We start from the raw sequence: 18,454 nt of genomic DNA on the forward strand, positions 1-18,454 counted from the left end.
GATTGGTCAAGTTGTTTGTCCAGAACCTTGAGGTTTAGGGTTTCATTCTCATAAGATGATTTGAGATTTGGATAGTTTTCCATTCGTTATGGTGACGTTCATACCTCTCTTAAATGAGTTGTACTAAATAATATTATATTTTTTTATTATGATTTAATAAGATTGGGGCGTGCTTAGTAGAATTTAGGGTGCATATAATGTTAAGAGTACCCTAATTAAAAGTCCCTTAAAGCAAACACTTTTCTTGGAACTGATCGACTGTAAAGTTCTTTCTTCCCCATCATTCTCCTTCCTTCCCATATTTGTTCTTTCATTCATTCGTTCAACCATGGCTTCCTCCACAGATCCATCCCAAGGAAGCAAACCGGACGAAATCTTTACCATCAAAGAAATCGTTGACATTATATCCAGCTCGCTCACAGCTCTCAGGAGCTCTCTCCCTGTCAACAATGGCAGCAACACAATCAGCGCCGACAACAACAACATCGCCAGCGACTCCGACTCTCAATTATTGGAGAAGGTATGTAATGATCTCAATTACATGAAATACGCTTATGAGAATCTGAAAGAGTACGAGAAAGAGGTCAGCAAACCAATCCTGACTCTGAAACGCAATCTCGATAGCATCCTTGAAAGCAAGGAAATCGATCACAAAAAGATTAACCGAATTCTCAAAGATATAGGAAATTTGAACAGCCAGATTCCACCCGCTCGCAAAGTGACTTCCAGTAGAGTCGGAGCTCATCAGTACTTGCAATCTAGCGACAGATCTGGAACCCGAAGAGTTCCTAATTTACACTTCGATGAAGCTTTTCGCAGCAGCCCTAGTTACGAAGAGCTGGAGAGATTGTTTGAGACGCTCACGATTGAAGAGAAGCTGTGCTTGTTGTGCTTCGCTGTCTTCCCTGAAAATGCCCTTGTTAAGAGGAGGTTTTTGATGTATTGGTGGGTTGGGGAGCGTTTATTGGATCATCCGGTGGAGCAAAGGGCGGATGAAGTTCTTCAGGTGCTGATGAGAAAAGGGTTTATTGAGCCTGTTAACAAGAAGAGAGAGTTGATTATAAACAGCTTTAGAATGCAGCCTTTAGTGCGCTCTGCGGTGATTATGCTTGCGAAGAAAAATATGTTCTTCGATTATGACCCTAATGGGAATCCAACTGCAGATTCATCAACGTGTGACAAGGCATGCTGGGTAAAACTTGCAGATGGAACTTCAGGCAACCCATTAGTGAATGGAGAGTCTTCAAGGAATATTTGGGGAAGTGGGTCTATCAAAAACCCTGAAGTATTGCAGACATTGTTCAATGTCAATGAACCATACCCTGATATACCATCTGAGTTGTTTTCAAAGATGAAGGAGCTCAGTGTTCTCTGCCTAGGTAGGTGGGAGAAATTGGATGTCAAGAAGACAACAGAACAGCATATTGAAGTTGAAAGCACAGAGTTCTTAAAAGGGTTGATCAATATGAGAAACTTAAGACTTCTTAGCCTTCAAGGAGTCTCCAGACTCGAGAAATTCCCAAGTTCCAGTAGCAAGTTCCCCAGATTGGTTTCCTCAAATGCCAAGCTCTCTAACTTGAGAATTCTTGATCTAAGAGCCTGTCAAAGTTTAGAAGTTCTTCCAGATTGGCTACAGTTCCTTACAAATCTTACCCACCTGGATATATCCGAGTGTGTCTTGCTTAATCGCATGCCCAAGGCCTTGGTTTCCCTTTTGAAACTCGAAGTTCTTAAAGGGTTTGTGATCAGTGATGAAAAAAAGGAAAACGCATGTAGCCTAGCGGATTTGGCTAAACTGAAGAAGCTAAGGAAACTCAGCATCTATGTATACAAGGACTTCTCAATTGAACAAGGATTTGATGCTCTTCAGAATTTGGAAGAGCTCAAGACTCTGTCAATAGCCTGGGGAGCAGAAAACACTTCAAAGCAAAGCAAGCCTTCAACAATCCAAAGCGTCAAAAATCCTGCGAACAAAGAAGAAAAAAAGCACAAAGTGAGTGGTGCTGTAAAGAAGAGGCCAGAGATGAAAGATACAGAACAGCCAGAAACTGGAGATGGTAAGAAACAGAAGGCCAGAAGTTCAGAGATTCACGAACATAAGAAAGAACAAGAAAATGTTGCTGCAGAACAGCATCCTTCGGATACAGAGGCCACAAATGCAGAAACTGATGTGGGCAAGAAACAAAAAGGGAGTGGTGATGTAAAGAAGAAGGTAGCAATTTTAGAGACAAAAGAGGGTGAAGGTCAAGTCGCCAAGAGTCCGGAGACAAGAGATGATGAGAAGGGGCGACAAAACATTGCTCCTACAGAACAGAATGCCAGGAATTCAAAGAGTACGGATGAAAAAGCAGAGCAAGATGGTGGTGCTGCGAAACCGAAGACCATAAATTCAGAAACAAGAGATGTCAAAATGCAACAAGGAAGTCGTCCTCCACCACCAGCAAGATTAGGCTCAATGACGAAAAGACCAACTCTATTAAAATTGGAAACCATGAGGAGGGTTGTTGGTTTAGCAGGACCAAAGGAAAGTGAAGAGCCAACAATTGTGCTTCCTAAAACTCTAGAGAAACTAGACTTGCGCTGTTACCCTCTGAAACCAAAACCCAGTTGGCTAATGCCTGAGCATCTGAATAAGCTAAACAAACTCTGCATCAGAGGAGGAAGCCTTGCAAGTATAGGTGAAGTTCAGGAAAGTGAACAGGATAAATGGAAGGTCAAGATCTTACATTTGAAGTATTTGGAAGAAATGAAGATGACCTGGACTCAATTGCAGGAATTGTTTCCCCATTTGGAGTACTTGGAGAAATTCAAATGTCCTAAGATCACCCTCTGCCCTTGCGATGGCCAAGGAGTGTGGCTGAAGTCTGAAGAATGACTCCAATTTGCGGATAAGACTGTTAAAACTGTGTTGTGCTTCTCAGTTTCTTCTTGGACTATGTGAACAGAAAGACATTTGTATCCTTGTGATGAATCAACTTCCTTTCAAATTTTTGTGTGTTGTGAATTTATTTTGTGAATCAGAATAAGATTTCAGTTCACTACATCTTGATTCTCTTTTAAGTCTCTAGTTTACTTGCTTAAACAGTCTGTTATTCTGTTTCTGTGACTTTAGGATGAACTCTATCCATCAATGCAAAAGTTTAGATACCATTATGAAGTCTTGTGTGATGATCAGCAATGTTCATTGAAGTAGGCAACGGGAGTGGAAGTGTTATGGTCCTGTTTCTTTCTCTTTTTGTTTTTTTTTTTTTTTTTTCCCCTTCTTTCCAGATTATATAAAGAGACTGGTTTTTGTAAAGTGGACTGCATGTCTCCCAATATCATATCTGTTCTGCGATTTGGCAATGGTCTTTTTCTGCCATTGCAGGCAACGGGGGATGAGCCTCGGCATAGAGGTTAATTAATATGACGGAGTAAAGAAAGGTACATTTACCTGGTTAGTAGGGTTGTAAAAATTTACCAACAAAACCACGGTCGGTTTTCGGTTAAAAATTTTACATATTTTTTAATTTTTTAAAGGATCAACCAAAAACTGACCGAAACACCCCTATATTTTTTTAGTTTTGGCAACCAGAAAATTAGAGGAGGAAAATAAAACTGGGCTCAAGAAAAGCACTTTCAGATTGAGCCCAATGAAGGAGTTGGCAAGGTGTTGGGCCCAATTGATATCACAGCTTGCGCTATTGCCTATGGTATAGGGTCCATCAATAAAAGCAGTTCAAGCCCAATAATGGAGTAACTAAGAGAGAGTAAGAGACGTTATTGGGCCCAAACGATATGGAGTCCAATGGAGGAGTTCAAATACGTTACCTAGGGTTTTCCTAGCATCCATTCGCCCCAGTCGCGAGCCGCAGAGAGAGAGGGAGAGTGAAAAGATGCCGGCGGGTCACGGTGTGAGAGCGAGGACTAGGGATCTGTTCTCCAGGCCCTTCAGGAAGAAGGGGTATATACCTCTGACAACGTACCTGAGGACCTACAAGATTGGAGACCATGTTGATGTCAAGGTCAATGGAGCGATCCACAAGGGTATGCCCCATAAGTTCTATCATGGTCGCACTGGCCGCGTCTGGAATGTCACCAAGCGTGCCCTAGGTGTCGAGGTCAACAAACAGGTATAAATTCTTCTATTGGTTCTCATTTCCATTTGCTTATGTGGGTTTCGTTTGTGTTACTGTGTTTTGCTGCTTAGTATTTTTCTGGTTTATTTTCCTGCTTCTATTATTGTTGCTTTAGTTGACGCTTTGGATGATTATTCTGTTGATCTGTTTGTTTTCTCGAGTTAATTAAGCTGAATGATCTGTGAACTAGGGGCCATGAAGTTCTGGTTGATATATATAGGATAGTATATGTCTGGAATTTACATATTTGGGGATACTGCACTAAAATAGAGACTTGTGAGACACACCCAGAACCGATCAGTTTATGTTCTGTAACCTATCATCCTTTTGTTGTTTGTTTGAAGCAACATAATCTGAATATCAGATTAGCATGTATAAAGAATTAGATACAGATTGGATTGCTGATCTCTTTGTTTTTCTCATCAGGAGAGGCCTTATAGTAATCAATCTATGGTCAGTTTATGTTCTATAAACTGTCATCCTTTCATTGTTTGTTCATCTGTACCAACATAATCTGATTAGCATGTATATAATATAGAATTAGATACAGATTGGATTGCTGATCTCCTGGTTTCTGATCAGGGGAGGCCTAATTTTCTATTGTCATGTTTATGTATAAATGCAATTGTTAAGCGAGCTACAGCTAAAGCATTGTGTTTCATTGCCCACAAGCTGTTTTTGCTGGCTTAGACCAAAAATGCTTTATCAGACCCAGTCACTCTAGGTGTGAGTCCTGTGGCGATATGCTGCATTGCTTTATGTGTATGTGACAGCTATTTTGGATCTGATATGTAAAACATCCTTGAATGCACAGGTGGGTAACAGGATAATCAGAAAGAGAATCCATGTTCGTGTGGAGCACGTGCAGCCTTCAAGGTGCACGGAGGAATTTAAATTGAGGAAGCAGAAGAATGATCAGCTGAAAGCTGAGGCTAAGGCAAGAGGTGAGGTCATAAGCACAAAGAGACAGCCAGAGGGCCCTAAACCCGGTTTTATGGTGGAAGGTGCAACATTGGAAACTGTTACGCCCATTCCTTATGATGTTGTTAATGATCTCAAGGGTGGCTATTAGGCGTGATTTCTCTTGGTTTTTTTATTTCTGTTTGTTTGAATTGTTGGAAACCTTTCAATTGGACTAGTGATTTGGAATTTTGGATGTGATTCCTTTTTTAATGACAGTTCCGGTATTCTTAGTTTCTTTCTCTATATAATGGATGTTATCTGTGGAAAGTTGTGGTTTTGAGCATTCTTCAATTTTGAGATATGTTAACTCGATAATTTCGTCCATTCAATGCTCATTTGGAAGTGGTAAGCGTATCATGGTTGATAGTGCTTCTATAATCTCTGGAAATTTGTAACAATTATTATGATTGTGTTCTGGCAGTTGAATAGTACTACTCAATCCAAAGCTTGTTGAGGATATATTTCAGTGGTGAATTGTGAGTTTGAGTAATAATTTCTGCTGAATTTTCTTTCTTGCCTTTCAATACTTGCTTTCTGGAAAGAAAGAGATGACTTATCTTCCTTTAAAAATGTTGACAATTAACTATAGGATTAGTGAAGTGGTAATGTTAACACCATTTGAGTCATGGGGTTGCTTGTATTGCATAGAAATTAAGAGATGGCTCCCTGGTGGAGGTGGTCGCAAAATTTGGACAGTAGGGTGCTTCTTTGATATAATGATTGGTAGCCAGCAATTATAGGCTAGGATCAAGCACAGAGCTCAGCCTCCTATTAGACTCAATAGAGGCTTAGTGCAGTTCTGCTGCTTTGTAATGAGTCTCAAGCGAATGAAGATTATTTGGTAAGGTGGCTTACCCTTCCAACAAACCGAAAAACCTATTTGAACTCGTAATTGCATACATGCCTGTTGCTAGCGTGGAACAAATAGAGTTGGCGGTCAGAGTGTTGTCAGCGTGGAATGAGCAGAGTTGGTGGCAGTCAGAGTTTAGAATTGGTTCCAATATTTTGAACTCGGGAATTCTCGGTTACCAAAAATAAAAGTATTTGCATACATACTACTATGAAGCCAATATCAGGAAGGTCATTTTGAGGTCTATATGTCCGTGACGTCTGTTGAGACATATACAAATTCAAAGACAATTCTGCGAGATTACAAGATGCAATACATGTTTTAAATCTGCAACGTTACAACACCAGAAATACTAACACAAATCCAAATACAAATCAGGCACAGAAAGATTCGGCTTCAGCTACTTGCCAACCATCAGCTTTGCTCTTGCATGGCCTTCATTGATTTGGAACTGTTCTCCAATCCCAAAATGAGCCATCAATAACCAAACAAATGTTATAAGCTCCCCGCCTCTACTTACTTGTTCAGCATGCGTTTTTGCAACGCAGTGACCTGCAGCGTAGGAAAGTATCTCCACCCACACTCGGCTCATCAACTTCCATTTCTCCTGCTTCAGTTTTTGCAGCTCTTTGGCCAGGATGCTTGCATCAAACAACACAGATTTGCTTCTATCTCCTTTCACAGCAATAGGCGATACATCTGTATTGATCTCAAGAATGCTTTTGCAGGCATCTGTTTCGTCGTTTGGTCCAAAATTCCTTCTCCTGAAAAATCTTTCAGCCTCGGCACAAGTATCACGAAATCTTATCTTCCCAATACCAGCTACTGCAGACATCATGGTCGGTTGCATGACTAAAAGATAAACTAAGTAATCCGAGAGAATCTTACTGAATTCTAGATGAAGGTAATGGGTGTCCTCGTATCCTTTAAAGTTGTTCTGGAGATCGGATTGGTAGCAGAGATCAGTGGCAATGTGCCACAGCAGGATGCTCTGATCATAAGCAACATCAGTAACATAACGGATTAGATTTTGGTATTCTTCATTTGAACTGCTATACTGCAGAACCCAATCACCCTTGGCAGAGCTTATCCTCTTGGCGGTTTCTGGATCATCCGCAAACTTGGATTTATTTTTCACTTCGTGGAATATAAAGTCCCATAATTCTTTAGTCAATGGCTCGCTAGACTTGTATAATATCTCATCAACCAAATCTGTGAGGCCTAAAAATTCGATGATGAAATCAAGAACTGCTTTGATTCCCCTTCCAACAAGGTGAATGATTGTTTTGATGAAGCGAACAACACCGCCGATAAAAGGCAAATAAGTGAGTGATTTGATGACTTTATGAAAAAAATCACTCACTGCTTTGGTGAAGAGAGCTTTATCAATGTGCAAAATTTGAAAGATAGCATCAGTTACATGGTCTGAAAAATGCTTGACCTTGTAGATCCTTCGTGGACGTCCTTTAAGGCAATATCTTATCAAGCTATGTCCTGACACAGATCCACACCACCTGCGAAAGAAGATTGATGTAGCCAATGCTTGACGGCTACCTGAAAAAGTTGTTTCACACTTGCTCCACTTTGTTTTCTTTAGCTTGAGAAAGCGAGTGAGGAGAGTAGCTGGAAGCCTGAGAAGGGTAGCCAGGAATGATTTCCCCTTATCGGATTTTCCATCACGCTTCTTGAGAGAACCTGCTGTCCGATCGGAGAATACGGCCATGAACAAGGCTATGAAATCCAGGGCTATGGCACCCCCTAGCAAAGTGTAGGTGACTTTAACATCAATATCCTCAAAAACACGTTTCTTCACTCGGTAATGGAAGATTACCAGGGCTGACACAACTGCACCAAAGGATATCGTCCGTAAGGAAGACCACAACCTAGAATGCACAATTTGGACCTTGGTATAGAGAACTCCATAGATGAAATTTAGTTCAACCTCTATCATTTGGAAAGCATCCTCTGGTGTTCTCTCATCAAAAAACTTCCGGCTCTCATCACGCTCTTTAAAGCTGAAGATGAGATCAACGATGAGCCCTTTGAAAATATTGAAATAGTCATAAGCATACTGTACCACCTCAAGATCACTTAGTTCACCTTTCTTTACCTCAATACGAGCAGCCTTGGCATCTTTATCAGGCTCCGGAATCATGATTATTTGCGTTGGAAGTTTTGCCTCTTTCTTTGAAGCATATTCCTCCATGAGTTTGGCATAATTGGGCCCAGCGTCGGGATCTTTGATCATGGAATCACGGAATTGATCCAAGCTTGCGAGAAACAATGCCCTGGACCTCTCAGCATACTTGATGATACCAGCAACAAACATGAGGATTGTTGGAATCCATACATTGTTTTCTCCGGGAACCGTTTGAATGAAAACATATCCAGTAGCAACAGCCTGAGTAACAAGCCCAAGTAAGTGCCGAAGCCAGAGCTCATTATCCTCGAGAGAGAAAGCAGTTATGGTGTCCGGACCACCAAGGTGCAACAAAAGAAAAGGAGCCCAGAATGCCAGAAGTGCTTCATTTTCCGGAGATGCAGAGGAGCTTGAAGAGTTGCCTTTGCTACTGGAGATGAGTCCAACAGCAAAGCTTGCAGCCCAGTCTGCAAGTAGGTATGCTGACCACAACAAGGCGACCACAAACTTGTGCACCGACCGTTTCCGAACTGGAGCACACAAAACCAATGTTGTCTGAAGGAAGAGACTCACTAGGATAACTCCCCTGATATTCCATGCATCCCATAGCCTCTGGACGCTTTCTGGGATGGCAACCATATCTTTCCTTCTCCTTTGCCTAGCTTAACAGTTTAGCTGCTTATGTATTGTAGTTGCTGAAGATTGAAACAAGAATAGTACATAGCCTGGGGAAGATCTATTCACTGATCAGTTATTCTAGATCTACAAAGCAATGAAGATGACCTTAAAGTAATGTCTTGGTCAGTTTTCAATTTTAAAGCAGGATTTGGCTGTATTATACCAGTAATCGTTGACTGATTAATTTAATGGGACATGCGGCAAGTCTTGGTCATTTTCTATTTTATGGGTAGTTGAGAAATGTGAACACGAGCAAACAGCCCATACTCTCATTATTGTTAATTATTAATAATGGTATCTGGAGATGAACACGCATTCTTACAAAAGGACAATACTTTCTTCCAAACCTAATTTGCTTTCAAAAGATCAGTATTAACTAGACCAGAATAGGATTAGTCAACTTTACATATTTCACAAATGGGTTTTTGCTACACATGATTAAAAGATACTATTTTGTTTGGTAAGGAGACTGTTTTTTCTTTTTCTTGAAGAAATGGGGAAGAAAAGCTCATAGAAAAAGCCATGGAAGCAGACAAAAAGCAGGGAAAAAATCACACAATTGTCAGGAAAAATACATCAGAAAGAAATGGACTTACTACTTACGATGAAAGATCACCAGCGACCCCCTGAGCTTTGGACATCCAGAACTTGCCCTTTGCCTCTGGCCCTCCTCTGCTTTTGCTCTGAACAAACACTGTCTATTCCTTTCCACTTGGACAACGAGAGAGCAAGTGAAAGATTCCGTTTAACTCCTTCAGCCGTGAGAATGAATTTCCGACAATTTTCCTTTATTTCATTTTGTGGGTTTTATTTTATATTTTAACTCTACAAGAAGAGGGGGACCAGCCCAGATAATAAAGAAAGAAGACTTCGCAGGGGGGTGCGGTTGACTCCGAGGAGTTCAAGATTCAAATGGTAAAGAGAAGAGAACACTGATATGGAAGAGATGCAGAAGCTTGTTTTGCCTTGTGCTGGGTTTTCTCACTATTTGTCTAGTAATGAGGTCCCAGTAAGCCGGGTGTCGGGGATAGGCATTTCGAGCCAGAGGGTGGTTATACTTAACAAGTTTTAGCGCCTGTGCAAGAGGATCCCGCTGTAGACGGGAGCATAGATAGTATACTATAATGTACGCAGAGGCTGGTGGCCACTTGGTGCTCACCCATGGAAGCTGTGATTGTTCTTAAATGAAAGGGATGTATAAGAAAAGCTAAAAACAAAGATAAAACTTAATCAATGTACGTTGGCATTTCCCTTTTGCCTAGCTGACTAGTCAAGGGCCCCAACTTTAAGCATGATAACTTTCTACAGATTGCTATGATGGACAGAAGAATCTAGATGGCAGAATAAAAGGCTGCCCGTTATGAGAAGTTTAACATTCATTTTGAACATGCAGAAACGTAAGTAACGAACAAGTCGGCTGCGCGCACAGGCAGGTGAGATTCATAGATGTGGATGCCAAATTCAAACCAAGCAAGTTGCTGTATGTACATACTTCTTTCAACCATCTGCATTGAAATGTAGAGGATTAGGGTCCTTTTACTTGTCCCAAGACTCTCAACTAAAACCTGTTTAGTCCAAATTGATCCAAAGGTTCCAAAAAAAACTGCTACAGAGGGGGGGGGGGGAGGGAAATAACTCACCCCTTGAAGGAGGACCGCTCCTCATATTAGATTGGCAGCCATACATTGGAGTAGAGATTGATAGCTTTGTTGTGATTGAATCATCAACATGTGAAACAAAATCCCTATTTATTGGCCACGAATCAAGATATGGCTCAAGTGATTGTAGAACTTGCTTCGTAGACGAAACAGAGCTGAAATCTCTACCAAAAAGACAATGCTGGTGCTGTTGCTTTGACATTGCGGCGGACGTAGTCAGTGGCTCAATATCTTGCAGCATCTGCAGTTGGGTGTGGTCATTTTGCGGAAAAGCATCACTTCTTGGCTCTCCTAAGGAAGGCGATGGAATTGGAGATGTCACCAAGTTCCATGTACTTTCTGTGAATTTTTTGTCGTCTCTATAACCTAGACCCGCCATAGCTTCTCCATTGCTCATTTCTTCTTCAGGCTGCAGTCCATAGAGAAAGCTGCATTTTCAATACGTAAAAGAGAGGATACCTATATGTTGCCCGCATTCTATCAATTATGAGGGGCATTATGTTGAACTTCACTACTCGTGAAATAATTCCCAACGGAGAATATGGATCGAACTCTGTGAGAAATCTAAGTAGTAGAGCATAATCTACCAAGAAACACCCATTCAACCCCTCAAACTTGTAAAGAAAATCATCATCATCATCAAATCTATGATGATCACAAACAATTTGGAGATGGCTACATGAATCTCTATGAAAATTTAGTTGCACAAAATAAGAGGATTCTCCGATTCTCCTTAGCCATTTTCCAGTCCACATTCTTTTTATCATATCCATCCATGTCTTTTTCTTTTGCCTCCCTCTATTTCTAGTATCTCCAACTAGAATTCTCTTCATTTTTCACACCAGAGGAAAGCAAGAAAGAAACTAAATAACAATGACTCCCTCAGGCAACCCACAAAGATCACAGGTAAAGAAACACATACAACTTGGGTTAACCTTTTACTTACAAACTCAACAAAATTTGTAAATATAAAAACATGTTTTACTTATGTTGATAGAAAATAAAAAAAGAAAAAAAGACAAAAGAATTTTGTCTTGGCCTCAAATGAAAGAATATTTGCACATCTTTTGTGCATTCATTGAACATCTAAGAACTAGTGGCATGATGAACTCCGTAACCTCTAGACTTGAAGTTATTTTAGACACCCTACATATCTAAACTATGCAACAACAAATTATTTGTAAAAAAAAGTACAGTTTTCTACAGCAATAAAATTGCTCAAAGATTTCCAATATAGAAGGTGTATCAGTATCAGTATCAGTATCAGTATCAGTATCAGTATCAGTATCCTAAGATTTTTCAGTAGATACTTCACGTCAGATCTCAAAAGACCAAAATGAAGGGGAGAAATGGGGTTGAATTAGAGCATGAACCCAGTCATGAATAAAACAGCATATACTCCACAGGAAGTTTAAACAATATCCAATAGGAATGCTATACCTGCATTCCTTAGCATAAATTTCATATGGTGTAGGCTCCATTTGCAACTGTGGCAGATTGCTTCCGAAGCACAGAGCTTGAAAGTTATTGCTCAAGAGTGGGTTGAAAGCTCCCAGTGCCACTGCTGCTTGCAATAGCAATATTTGATGCCACAGTGGGTAAGGACTGAGAGGTATTTTGTAATTCCACAGGCTTTCTTGAACGGTTGCGGCCCTTGTTCATGTGCTGCTCACAGTATTTGGACATGCATCTTTGGAGCACCTCCACTTCTTGCCATCGGTCCTCCTGCACCTGCCGGGCTCTGGGTCTGTCCTCTTTCCATAATAGGAACAATATCCCACTGCAAGCAAAAACAATGTGACTAATAACACAAGAATCTATACATGCTAAGCACTTAAACTTCCACAAAAACATGTTCAAAAAGAAAACAAGAAGACAAATTTTATTGGGTTCTCAATGGAATCTTTGACAAATAAATATGGGCCAGTACACAGAACTCTCAAAGACTGACATGCTACGGTACTTTTGAGAGAAGGAAAAAAAAATAATTCTGCCCCCATTTCTGATAAGGCGGTCTGCAAACAATCAACCCACTCTATGATTTTCATATAAATTACATAGAAGATCAGCAGAAAGTTTGCTCTCAACTTAACAATAACCAAAACCCAACTCTATATGGGCACTCACTCAAGGAATTTTGCAGCATTTCACTAATCTTGAGACAAATCCCTTTTTTCAACCCCAAGATAATTTATATCCTTCATATCCACGTCATTTTGGGACTTATCACATGCTTTTTTTTGCTATGTTTAAGTACTAGTGAGACCTCCACGGTAGTACATCGGTAGGTCTACATTGCAAGTCTGTAGAGTCATATTGCATTCATTTCTGTCTTCAATTGGTGCCACTTATGCATTTTAATAGAACCATGAATCAATTGGAGGGTCCAATAAACAAACTTATTCAATTCTACTTTCCCAAAAATAAAATGTCAGAACCCAAAGCAACAGCAGAGAGCGAATCCACAACAAATGGAGGACTAAAAAAAACCTGAAATGGCACCATTCCAAAAGTCCCAAATCATGGATTCTTTAGAACTGCATTGCACTTCATAATTGAAAGATGCTATTTTTAATCAAACCCATCTACCAGTTCTCGTATATTTCACTAAACAGCTACCCAGGTTATCTAAAACCATGGGTAGCACTTACTACAACAATTAGACCAAAGCAACAGAATCTCCTAAAAGTACAGAAAATCCATAAACAACAGCAACAAAAAAGATCATAGTGTAATTTGTACATCAACTAAAAATGGGGGAAAATATACAAAATTTCTAAAAGAAAGAAACAACAGATTGAATCTTTAAGACTGTTATACCATTTTGTTGGGAGAGGAAGCTGGGCAAAATGATGCTGGTGCGGAGGTCATAAGGGACGGGGACTCCAGCCTTCAAGTACTTGAAGATGAAAGCCTGCCGCTCAAGTTCCTGCCATTGCACCACCGCGAACAATCTGGGCGGCGCCACTGTCGCCGATAAGTCACTGCTCATTTTGGCTTCTGATTCCACTCATGGATATGAATATTGAAGGATTCAGTTCGCAGCTACCACCAGCAATCTCAATTTTAAGGGGTATTTATGTAAACTGTCCAATTGTTTAAGGGGTCTAATTGCATAATTACCATTATAGTTCACGTATCAGAAGGAGCCACGTCAATTCGGTTTATGTTGGGCCCACCAACACCCTATAAAATATCGAAAAACTCCCTTATGCCGACTCGTTTAAAAAAGAAAAAACCCAGAAAAAGACGTCCTCTCGCGCTCTCATAAGCTATGAGTCTCTTCGGACTTGGCAGGTTGGTGAAAGCTTCGTCGTTGATCTCTTTCTTTTGCTCATGTTTTTTATTGTATAATTCGATCGTCGTTTAGCCTGCTTTTCTGGATATTCGTTTAGATCGTTTATTTTAGATCTGATCTTCTGAGTAACACTTATCGGCATCAAATGATCTTCTGGGGATATATATGGAATATATTCCTTCGGCCACAATTTAGGTTTCGAGAATTTCATAAGTTGTTGTCACTTGCTTAATTGATTGTGGAATTTATGTTGTTAGTTACAGCATGAGTGTAAATCATTTTTGTGGGTGTCTGTGTTGTTTCTGATCAAGGTTTTGGTTCATTACTGTGATGTGGTTCGGTCAAAGTTTATGTGAGAATTTAGGTAAATTTTCAAAGTTGAGTTTAAGGATTGTATTAATACTTGTTGAAATATTCCACTTGTTTGATCTGAGTATATTGTCAAACCCATTGCATAAGTTCTGCTAACTCTGCAAGTGGATCTAGGAAGGCCTTATGCTTTTTGAGCATGTGATGTTGATGTTGTGATTGAGCAGCTTTCAGACTCTCCTGGGGCTTAGCATCTGTTTTATTTGATATAAGCATCTTTGGTCAATCAGCTGTACTTCACTTGCTACAATGTTTTGAAACAGTGTTTCTTAGGTTCTAAGCACAATACGTTAGACATTAAATATGTCCTTATGAAACCCAAATACTTAGGTAACAGAGTATATGGAGGAATATATTGTTTCTGTTGAAAACATTTATTGTTGATATACAAGGTTGTTATGAGACAGACTTTCTTGGGTACAAAAGCATCAAGGGTGAATTGGTAGTGGCAGATGACATATGTAATTATGACCTTTTGACTTTGGATGATTTTTAGGTTAAGATAATGACAGCTTAATGATGACGATGAAATAATGACGGCTTATCTTGTTTTCAAGAATGATGAGAACATCTTTGGCCGTTGATTTCACACATAATGTGTATAGTTATTAGTTACACAACTTACACCTTTGAGTTGTTTGTAAGTTTCGTTAGAACCAGAATGTTCAAGTATCATTGCACCTGTAAGGACGACTTGGAGACATAGATATGATGATAATCAATCATGATGGTTGAATATCAAGAAGAGAGATGGAAAAGAAACAGGCGTGAAAGAGGAGAGAGGAAGTGTGTGTGTCTTATTTTGTTGCCCCTCACATATACTCCCCTTACTCCACACACAAAGAAGGTAAAGTAAAGGTTACCCAAATGAATGTATCCCTAAATATAACAACTCTAACGATGATGATATATGATCTCCCATTCAGTCTCATATAATTTGTTGTCCCTTTGAGAGGGCTCAGAACTTCAGGTTTAAAGATCAGGTGGTAAAGATGTAAAAGAATAACTTATGTGTCAAAATGTAAAGGATTTATCATTTGGGTACCAGATTTGGTTTTTGGAAATGAAGGGCAGAAACTATAGCTTTGGTCATCAAGAAGTTCGCGACTATCAAATTTTATGATAGATGCTTGATTATGATTTTGTATTCTGCAGAAATTAAGATAGGTGAATTTAGTCCAAGGAAAATAGTGAATCTGTGATATGACATGATCATGCTTGGGGATTAGTAAATTTTGAACGATGAAATTCAGGTCCATCAGTTACGCACAGTGGCGCCTGAGGAAACATAGCCTGTCTTCTGGGTATGTCAAAGGAAAAGTTAGGGTTATATGACATAAAGTCATAAACAGTGTTAAGGATTTGGAAGGTTGATAATACCGTTTTATCAGAATCTTTGCGACTCTATTCCGTGACTACCATTTCTGTCTACGTTGTATATTTTCTATTGCATGGATAGATATATGCATGGTGTAAATTGCTATTTTAGCATTCTTAGCTGTCACTGCGACTGTAGTATGTCATTTTTATTATTATGCCTTGGTTTTTTTGGGCCATTTTATTGATGAACTCCTTTTGAATTGGTATATAAAAGCAGAAACCAAAGGACATTCCGGCCAAAGAAGAGTGCACCCTCAGGGAGTAAGGTTGTTTCTTGTTCTTTTTCGTTTTTATTTTAGTAGTCATTCGTTCACTTATTCTCTTACTTGTTCGATGATCATTCAGTAAATTGTTTTAACTATACTTGAATTTCATAATAGCATGGTGGTCAACCTAGAAATCTAAAATTTGGGAAATTTTGTTTTAACTGAACTTCAATGTATAGTTTATTTTTATTTCTTTTATAATTTCTTAACTTGTCCTTATGCAGGGTGCGCAGCTTAGAAAGCATATTGATGCCACCCTAGGTAGTGGAAACCTGAGGGAAGCAGTAAGACTTCCTCCCGGAGAGGACTTAAATGAGTGGCTCGCTGTCAACAGTTACACTCCCTCTCTCCCCCTTCTCCCCGTTTTCATTTTTATTTTTCTGTTGAGTATTTTAGAGCTTCCGCTTTGTTTGAACTCTTTATCTTTAGTATAAGTTTAGTGCATAACATATTTACTTATTAGTGATAATTTAAGTACCAACACTTTTTCTAGCTCATTTTACTTAAGTTAGTAATATATTTTCCTCCCATTTTGATTTGAATGCGTGAATGGAAACTAGTTCTGAAATATGGTTGTTGAAATTTTCTGTTTCAGCTGTGGATTTCTTCAATCAAGTGAATCTGCTCCATGGCACCCTAACAGAGTTCTGTACCCCTGAGACTTGTCCAACAATGACCGCAGGCCCCAAGTATGGCATACTAATCAGTTGCTGTTCTAGTTTTAGTTGTTGTAGAGTTGCTAAACTGATGCAGATGAAATTTTACAGGTATGAGTATAGATGGGCAGATGGTGTGCAAATCAAGAAACCTATAGAGGTTTCTGCTCCAAAGTATGTTGAATATCTAATGGACTGGATTGAATCTCAGCTTGATGACGAATCCATATTTCCTCAAAGGCTAGGTAATATACATATTTACATGTTTCCCTATCATAGTATGTAAGGTCCGAGAAAAAGTGATCGGATTCTCTCCATGTTGATGATGATATATACAAGTCTTAGAAGTGCTGTTACTCTCCACTTGACCTGAATTGAGTGTTAACTCGTATCTTTTCTATGTATATATTAATTGGTCATTTCGAATTATGCAGGTGCGCCATTTCCTCCCAACTTCAAGGAGGTTGTGAAGACAATCTTCAAAAGATTGTTTCGTGTATATGCCCACATTTACCATTCTCACTTTCAAAAAATTGTGAGCCTCAAAGAGGAAGCCCATCTGAACACATGCTTTAAACACTTCATACTTTTTACTTGTGTAAGTCTTTTCAATATGGACTCATTTATTTTATTTGATCTATCATTCGAGATGCATTATTTATCATACGTTCACAGCTGTATTCCGTTGTGTAACTATGATCATATGGTAGATGTGGTAGTTATCTTCCTAATTCTGAACCTTTTTAGCAATAGATAGTTCTGTGAGGGCGTCATGTAGATTTGATTTGATACTTGTGTCAAGTACTACTACTACAGTACTACTCTATGGATGCTTAGGATTTATTGCTGAATGGTTCTAAAACTATTCAAGATCTTAGAATACATTAGCAGCACATCAGTGTATGTTAAAACTAAATTATTTATATGTACCATCTGGCATGATACAATTCTAAAATATCGTATCCACGATGTTTCATTGATGCAGGATTTCTGTAATTGGTTGCTGAATTTTTCTGATCATTCCTGATTTTGTGCAGGAATTTGGGCTAATTGACAAAAAAGAGCTTGCGCCGCTTCAAGAGCTTGTGGAATCCATTGTTATTCCTTACTGAATGGGGTTGACGTAAGTCGTAACAACTTTATAGTAGGGAATGCATGATAAATCAAGAGAGAAACAAAAGTACTTATAATCAGTAGTTGATTCCACCGAATTCCTAGTTGTTTCATAATATAAGTTCCTGTGAATTTGCCTTGTTTTGAATTTCTGAAATTTGTCTTCACTTTCCATGGCTTTTCCCCGTGCATCGTCAAAGAAAGAGTAGCAATCTTGAAGCATTGGTACTTGGGAGGTGGTTTATGAACTTGATAGTGGCTTAGGGGACCATTGGATCTTGACCTTATTACAGCAGTGTACGCCTTCCATCAGCGTGTAATTCGGAGAAAAAATTCAGTAACTTGGACCAAGTATAGGTGGTTCATGCATGTTGTAATTTTACTGACTTGGAGCCCTCTTGAACTTTGTTTGGTTTGGTTTGCTATGAGCTTTGTATACTTGATCCAGTTTATATAATCCAATTATAATCCAATTGTGAAAACCGAGTGGTGGAAATGTGAATCAGATCTTGCCGAGAGTTTTTCTTGGGGAAGCTCTGCGTCAGTAATTGATTCATGGAGCCCAGTCAGATCGTAGAAGCTACTTGGGCATTGGTTTATTGTCGACTATTTCAACTTTCAGCGTTTTTGTGGAAGACCACCCCAAGTTGCGCATATATTTTGCGTAATTGAGCAAATGGGATTGCTATTGTTAATGTGTGAATGGAGGGCCTTGGAAATTATCTACCAGCTGCAATTACAGCAAATTTTGCAACTACTTGTGAATTGAACGCCGGGTTATTATTAACCCATATCGTTCATTTGTTGGGCTTAACATAATCGAGTATACAAGTGTATTAAGTAAACCCTAAAATATCATAGTGTTAAAGATAAAATGTCACACATTGAAAAGTCAGAGAAAAGTAAAATGTTTCATGAGTCTACTCTGGATTGAAGATGACTCTTTTAAGAATAAAATCATGCGG

The 18,454-nt window shown here is 39.3% G+C and overlaps 4 protein-coding genes and 1 pseudogene across 7 annotated transcripts; 3 read left to right on the forward strand and 2 right to left on the reverse strand.

Annotated features, from left to right (window-relative positions):
* The first annotated feature begins 242 nt into the window (after window positions 1-242).
* LOC119993356 lies at window positions 243-3,043 on the forward strand. Its single transcript, XM_038840464.1, has one exon. The coding sequence runs from the start codon at window positions 329-331 to the stop codon at window positions 2,873-2,875; it is 2,547 nt and encodes an 848-aa protein (XP_038696392.1). The 5' UTR covers window positions 243-328; the 3' UTR covers window positions 2,876-3,043.
* A 781-nt stretch (window positions 3,044-3,824) lies between these two features.
* Window positions 3,825-5,358, forward strand: LOC119992530 (60S ribosomal protein L21-1). The gene is made up of 2 exons (XM_038839265.1): window positions 3,825-4,112; window positions 4,933-5,358. The coding sequence occupies exons 1-2, from the start codon at window positions 3,876-3,878 to the stop codon at window positions 5,188-5,190; spliced, it is 495 nt and encodes a 164-aa protein (XP_038695193.1). The 5' UTR covers window positions 3,825-3,875; the 3' UTR covers window positions 5,191-5,358.
* An 852-nt stretch (window positions 5,359-6,210) lies between these two features.
* Window positions 6,211-11,985, reverse strand: LOC119993148. 3 transcript variants are annotated; one of them, XM_038840103.1, is made up of 4 exons: window positions 11,848-11,985; window positions 10,390-10,816; window positions 9,353-10,254; window positions 6,211-8,796 (listed from the first exon to the last, which is right to left on the reverse strand). In XM_038840103.1, the coding sequence occupies exon 4, from the start codon at window positions 8,708-8,710 to the stop codon at window positions 6,332-6,334; it is 2,379 nt and encodes a 792-aa protein (XP_038696031.1). In that variant the 5' UTR covers window positions 8,711-8,796; window positions 9,353-10,254; window positions 10,390-10,816; window positions 11,848-11,985; the 3' UTR covers window positions 6,211-6,331. The 3 variants fall into 3 exon arrangements, with proteins under 3 accessions (XP_038696031.1, XP_038696029.1, XP_038696030.1); XM_038840101.1 differs by having other exon boundaries at window positions 9,346-10,254; XM_038840102.1 differs by having other exon boundaries at window positions 6,211-8,807; window positions 9,346-10,254.
* LOC119993149 lies at window positions 10,824-13,451 on the reverse strand (annotated as a pseudogene).
* Window positions 13,452-13,605: 154 nt separating this feature from the next.
* On the forward strand, window positions 13,606-17,991 carry LOC119993823 (MOB kinase activator-like 1A). Of its 2 annotated transcripts, XM_038841101.1 has the most exons (8): window positions 13,606-13,704; window positions 15,672-15,720; window positions 15,945-16,053; window positions 16,316-16,409; window positions 16,488-16,621; window positions 16,811-16,974; window positions 17,414-17,499; window positions 17,690-17,991. In XM_038841101.1, the coding sequence occupies exons 1-7, from the start codon at window positions 13,682-13,684 to the stop codon at window positions 17,486-17,488; spliced, it is 648 nt and encodes a 215-aa protein (XP_038697029.1). In that variant the 5' UTR covers window positions 13,606-13,681; the 3' UTR covers window positions 17,489-17,499; window positions 17,690-17,991. The 2 variants fall into 2 exon arrangements, with proteins under 2 accessions (XP_038697029.1, XP_038697028.1); XM_038841100.1 differs by having other exon boundaries at window positions 17,414-17,971.
* Window positions 17,992-18,454: the final 463 nt, after the last annotated feature.

This window comes from Tripterygium wilfordii, chromosome 23 (assembly GCF_013401445.1).
Source record: "Tripterygium wilfordii isolate XIE 37 chromosome 23, ASM1340144v1, whole genome shotgun sequence".
Classification (NCBI taxonomy): domain Eukaryota; kingdom Viridiplantae; phylum Streptophyta; class Magnoliopsida; order Celastrales; family Celastraceae; genus Tripterygium; species Tripterygium wilfordii.

Coding starts and splice junctions, on each gene's coding strand:
- LOC119993356 (XM_038840464.1), top strand. CDS start 329: ATGGCTTCCTCCACAGATCCATCCCAAGGAAGCAAACCGGACGAAATC.
- LOC119992530 (XM_038839265.1), top strand. CDS start 3,876: ATGCCGGCGGGTCACGGTGTGAGAGCGAGGACTAGGGATCTGTTCTCC. Junction 4,113..4,932: donor GTGTCGAGGTCAACAAACAG/GTATAAATTCTT, acceptor TTGAATGCACAG/GTGGGTAACAGGATAATCAG.
- LOC119993148 (XM_038840103.1), bottom strand. CDS start 8,710: ATGGTTGCCATCCCAGAAAGCGTCCAGAGGCTATGGGATGCATGGAAT.
- LOC119993823 (XM_038841101.1), top strand. CDS start 13,682: ATGAGTCTCTTCGGACTTGGCAG. Junction 15,721..15,944: donor GTGCACCCTCAGGGAGTAAG/GTTGTTTCTTGT, acceptor GTCCTTATGCAG/GGTGCGCAGCTTAGAAAGCA. Junction 16,410..16,487: donor ACAATGACCGCAGGCCCCAA/GTATGGCATACT, acceptor GAAATTTTACAG/GTATGAGTATAGATGGGCAG.